Below are 4,631 nucleotides of genomic sequence, written 5' to 3'. Positions count from 1 at the left end.
TTTTTTCTAGCTTTTCTTTTAAAAAAAAAAAGTTTTAGGGCATTAAAAAAAATTGAAAGTTCATTAGTATTTTTTAAATAAAAAAACTTAATGGTTTTCATTAAAAATTAATGGTAAGTGTATTTTTTAACTTTTTTGTGAAAGTTGAAAAGTATTGATAAAACTTTTGAAAGTTTATAGGGTTTTTTAAACAAAGTACAAAGTTCAGTGGTATCTTTTAGAATTTAGCATTTAAAGTTATAATAAATAGGTGATTTGTGTTGATAAAATATCTACAAAATGAAAGTTCTGTCTATCTACATACAAGATAAGTTGCAAAGAACTTTGCATTTCTCTATAGTCCTCATGCTTTTCAAAATAATTAAAATTGTACTTTTCGGGCGTGCCTATATACATATAAACTTTTATCATATTTAAAATCACTATGAAACACATTTTTATTAACATAAAATTGGTTTAATCATTGTACCTTTGGTAACTAATAAATTACTCCTTACTATTACTTTATTATTGAATTTTTCAAAAAGAAAATTTATTAGTTATTTCTATAGATTTTAAAAATAAATATTCACATTGTATGTTTACAAGGTTTGATTATATCAATCATAAGAATTGGATATAAGATTTATTGAGACTAAATTTGAACATTTGAAAGTGCAGAAATTAAAATGAAATGAGACTTCTCTTTTTGTTTTCCTTTTTTAGATAATATACGAGATGGAGAAATTAAAAATAAAAAAAATAAAAAACACTTAAAAAAATAATACAAGATTTATGTAAGTACTCATATTGAGAGAAGATAAATATTTTCTTATTTTAAGTTCCACAAAATTTAACAATAATTGTGGCGACCCAGAAACTGTTTACCAAGCCAAGCCATGCACGACACTGTTTCGCACAAGAAACAAATACCCATAGATTATACCTTTTTCTTCTTATTATTATTATGAATAAAACACTATATCATGCTTTCAAGTTAACTCAAGCCACAAACTTTAATAAATAGATGACTGATATTTCCACATTATATAACTCAAACCACAAATTTTAATCAATTGATCACTGATTTTTCGACATGGATAGATACATAACATCCATCGCAATCAAATTGATATATAAATATACCATTCAAATTTACCAAAATTTTAAATAGGATTTGAACCTCGAAACCTTCAAAAAAAAAAACAAAAATAAAAACAAAAACTTGAGTCAACTCTAAATTGTACCAATCTTTTTATAGTTCACCCAGTTGTTCAACTACAATTCTCACCCGACAAATTCTCCATTCCTCTCCTTTTTTAAGAAAAAAAAAATAAAAAAAAAAAATAAATTTACTTACTGTGTGATGTTGGTGAGGCTGGACTCCCCCAAAAAAACAATGTTTTCAAACTATAATAAGATCCCACCCGTTACAAAATTTCTAACACCTAATGCTATTGCTACTTGCTAGTGATAATAGACTAAAAAATAGACAATTCCCTCTCTAAAATGAATTAATGGCACTGGATTAGATTTCACAAGTAACTTACTACTTCGAAGTTGCAGGATCGATACAATTGAATACTTAATGGTGAGTGGAGAAAGTAACATAAAAACCTATGAAAGGGACAAAAATAAATAAATTTTACAATTTAAGGAAACATTTCTCTATAAGAATGATACTATCATTCATACAATGTTTTTGCAGATTGTATTCTGGCAGTTTTGCTCTGATTTTTCAAAATTTTCTCCGTCGACTGCTCGCTCTTAGATATGGCCTTTGCCATGGCTTTTGTTTTCCTAACATTCTTGGATCGCTTCATTAGCCTTCCCTTTTTCAACTTTCTGTGACAACAAAGAGTACTGATCAGGGAAAAAGGCGGCTTAACATTGCAGTAAGAACCAAATTTAGAAAACCATTTAAAAGTTAAACAGCAACCTAATCAGCTAGTATTCAAAATGGAGATTAAGATACAGACAGAGACAATCAAACCCAAAGACTTTTCTTGCTTGGATAGAATTAACATACGCAAACTATCTAACCATTCCCCGAGTCAACAACTGGGATTCAGACAATTTTAGATTATTAATTGCTAACATAGTAGGCGTTCAGAGGTGAAGAAATCTTTCAAAACATCGGATGGGGTTCAATCATAATCCTTAAGGCATCAAAAGTTGAACATCATAGATCATATCACTTTGATGTATGCGTGTCTTCAATATAATTGAAACCAGTAGTATCATTTTACATTTTACTAATGCTGGAAAGATAAAAATATCAAGGGTTACGGTGATAGGGAAGCTTTGGCACTCCTTCCATTCTTCACTTACTGTCTTTATTGATAAGTTCAAATGGCTAGAAACGAAACAGAGGGGTGCATCAGACACTTCATATCTTTGTGGGAGTTAAATTGATAGGAACTTTATCATGGGCATTGGGGGATTATTAACCAATTGGTTAGGGAAGTTGTCATGAGTATTTGGATATAAATAGGAGTGGTAAAAGAGGAAGTAGACATTCGGTTAGTGAATTAGGACTTTTATGAAATCTCTAGAGGGGAAGGTCCAAGTACCTCAAATGACTTGGTTTATCATGTAATTTTATAAGGACTTTCTCCTCGAGTGCCTATAAAAATTCTCATGGTATCATTCTAAAAATAAAAAGACATGAAAAACAGTCTACACTCTCGGGTGAAAAAAAAATGGTTAGAAGAAAGGTACAAAAATAGAATTTCAATGAATTTTCCAACTAGAAGAAGTTTCACTCACAATTAAGAAAGTTGAACACAGGTTATCAAGATAGACTACAGAAGGTTTTTCCTCATTTTCCCTTGTCAAGAAATATTTCTCCAACGGTTCTAATTAATCTTTAGCCATGTAGTATTCAAAGTTATACGTGACCCACTGAATAAAATATTAAGATCAATAGTAATGTGGCTAAATATGAAAGGTTAGCATGGAACCACAAATTTTCTGGGAATATTCATCACTTTCTGTGGTAAATCCTTAATACATGCTCAATTTACTCCAGTCAGAGAAGCTATGTCCATTATAATACCAGCCCTAGTTTTTTCAGTCTGATCCGGTCCAAAAAGAACAAATTTGGGATTAAGGTTTCGTCATGCGAAATAGTGAAATCCAAGTCTCTCGGCACACAACAATTCAACAGAGCCAGTGATCAAAAGTCAGGAACTGAGAACACGTGAATCAAAAAACGAAAAACAAAACAAAAGAGCAGAATGAATTGGCGTGAAACTATGTCCTAAATCATAAAAATAAAAAATAAAAATAAAAAAATTAACCACAATTCCCAGGTAGAAGCTTACAAGTTGAGAGCGCCGGAAGTTGGTTTATGAACTGCAGACTCAGACACGTCCATCGCTATAGATTCAAGGGGAAAATAAGTTAGTTAAACTTCAAAACTACTCAAAGAAAACAAATAGTAAAACAAAGGAGAGTTCTAGAACATCTTAAAGAGAAACAATGGACAAGGAACGAAAAGTACAAACATCTGGAGGATTCAATGGAACGAAAAGCACAAACATCTGGAGGATTCAATTCTCATACTATCTCATACTATTCTGTATAATTCCTTTTCAAATAACTAAACTGTACCTTGAGGGAGCTCGTGAACGGTGTTTTCAGTTACGTCCATTGAAACAGGCCCACTTCGCTTCTTCTTATTCCGGTTCTTCGCCATCGCCGAGGGATAAGAGCAGCGGAGATCGACAACGAAAACCCTAAAGACGAAGAAAGAAAGAAGCTGGAAGAAGCTTCCCACCAAATTTCGGCCGGAAGCACGACACTGTGGTCGAAAATATTGAACGACATAAATTATATATTTGGGCTGTTTGTTGGCCCATGAAAATTAGATGGGTCTTTTTAGCTATATTGGGCCTTATGGATACTTACTTGGTCCATGGTTTTATGAGTATAGATATTAATAATGAATTATTTGATTTAAATATAAATTAATTAGAATACTAATAGTCAATAATAAAATATTATTTTAAATAGTTAATATAACATAAAATAAGAAAAAAAAATCTAAAAATATATCACATCTCTAAAATATTTACAAATATAAAAGTGTTAACTAGTCAACCATTGAATCTTTTTTTATTTCTAATTTTGTCCTTCCTTGTCTTATTGCACACATTCTTCATCCCTTTCTTTTTTCTTTTTTTTTTTTAATTTTTTTTAAAATTTTTAAATTTTTAAATTTTCTTTATTTCTCTTTTTTTTTTAAAAAAAAAATATGTTCTTTCATATCTCCAATTTTTGTTTTTTCCCTTTATTTTCTTTTCTTTCCTTTTTCTTTCCTTTTTTTTTATTTTATTTCCTTTCTCTTATTTTTGCTTCTTTCATTTCTTTTTTAAAAAAAATATCTTTCCTTTTTCCACTTTTTCTTCTTCTCTTTCTTTCTTTTTTTTTTAAAAATTTTTTTTTCATAAAAATTATGAAGTTGGGTTTCGTACACAAAACTTGAAAGTATCCAATTCATAAGTGACTTAACATCAACAAATCAATCATTAAATTTGATTATTATAACGAAACATTAAATATAAATAGCAAATGAAAACGAATTTGAAAGAAACTATTTTTTTTAGTCCACAAATTTGCACCATTTTTAGAAACATTTCAAGTTTGAA

At 29.7% G+C, this 4,631-nt stretch overlaps 1 protein-coding gene across 1 annotated transcript; it reads right to left on the bottom strand.

Moving 5' to 3' along the window:
- Positions 1–1,484: 1,484 nt before the first annotated feature.
- On the bottom strand, positions 1,485–3,794 carry LOC120090147 (uncharacterized). The gene is made up of 3 exons (XM_039047665.2): positions 3,595–3,794; positions 3,306–3,360; positions 1,485–1,824 (listed from the first exon to the last, which is right to left on the bottom strand). Exons 1-3 carry the CDS (start codon positions 3,677–3,679, stop codon positions 1,665–1,667), a joined length of 300 nt encoding a protein of 99 aa, XP_038903593.2. The 5' UTR covers positions 3,680–3,794; the 3' UTR covers positions 1,485–1,664.
- Positions 3,795–4,631: the final 837 nt, after the last annotated feature.

This window comes from Benincasa hispida, chromosome 11 (assembly GCF_027475165.1).
Source record: "Benincasa hispida cultivar pf3 chromosome 11, pf3_genome.v1.1, whole genome shotgun sequence".
Classification (NCBI taxonomy): domain Eukaryota; kingdom Viridiplantae; phylum Streptophyta; class Magnoliopsida; order Cucurbitales; family Cucurbitaceae; genus Benincasa; species Benincasa hispida.
This window is presented reverse-complemented; position numbering and strand designations above follow the sequence as displayed.

What these genes read in the sequence shown, in the direction of transcription:
- LOC120090147 (XM_039047665.2), bottom strand. Translation starts at nt 3,679, where the DNA reads ATGGCGAAGAACCGGAATAAGAAGAAGCGAAGTGGGCCTGTTTCAATG. An exon ending in CGTTCACGAGCTCCCTCAAG is followed by an intron (nt 3,361 to 3,594) that starts GTACAGTTTAGT and finishes TTGAATCTATAG; the next exon opens with CGATGGACGTGTCTGAGTCT. An exon ending in ACTTCCGGCGCTCTCAACTT is followed by an intron (nt 1,825 to 3,305) that starts GTAAGCTTCTAC and finishes TTGTTGTCACAG; the next exon opens with AAAGTTGAAAAAGGGAAGGC.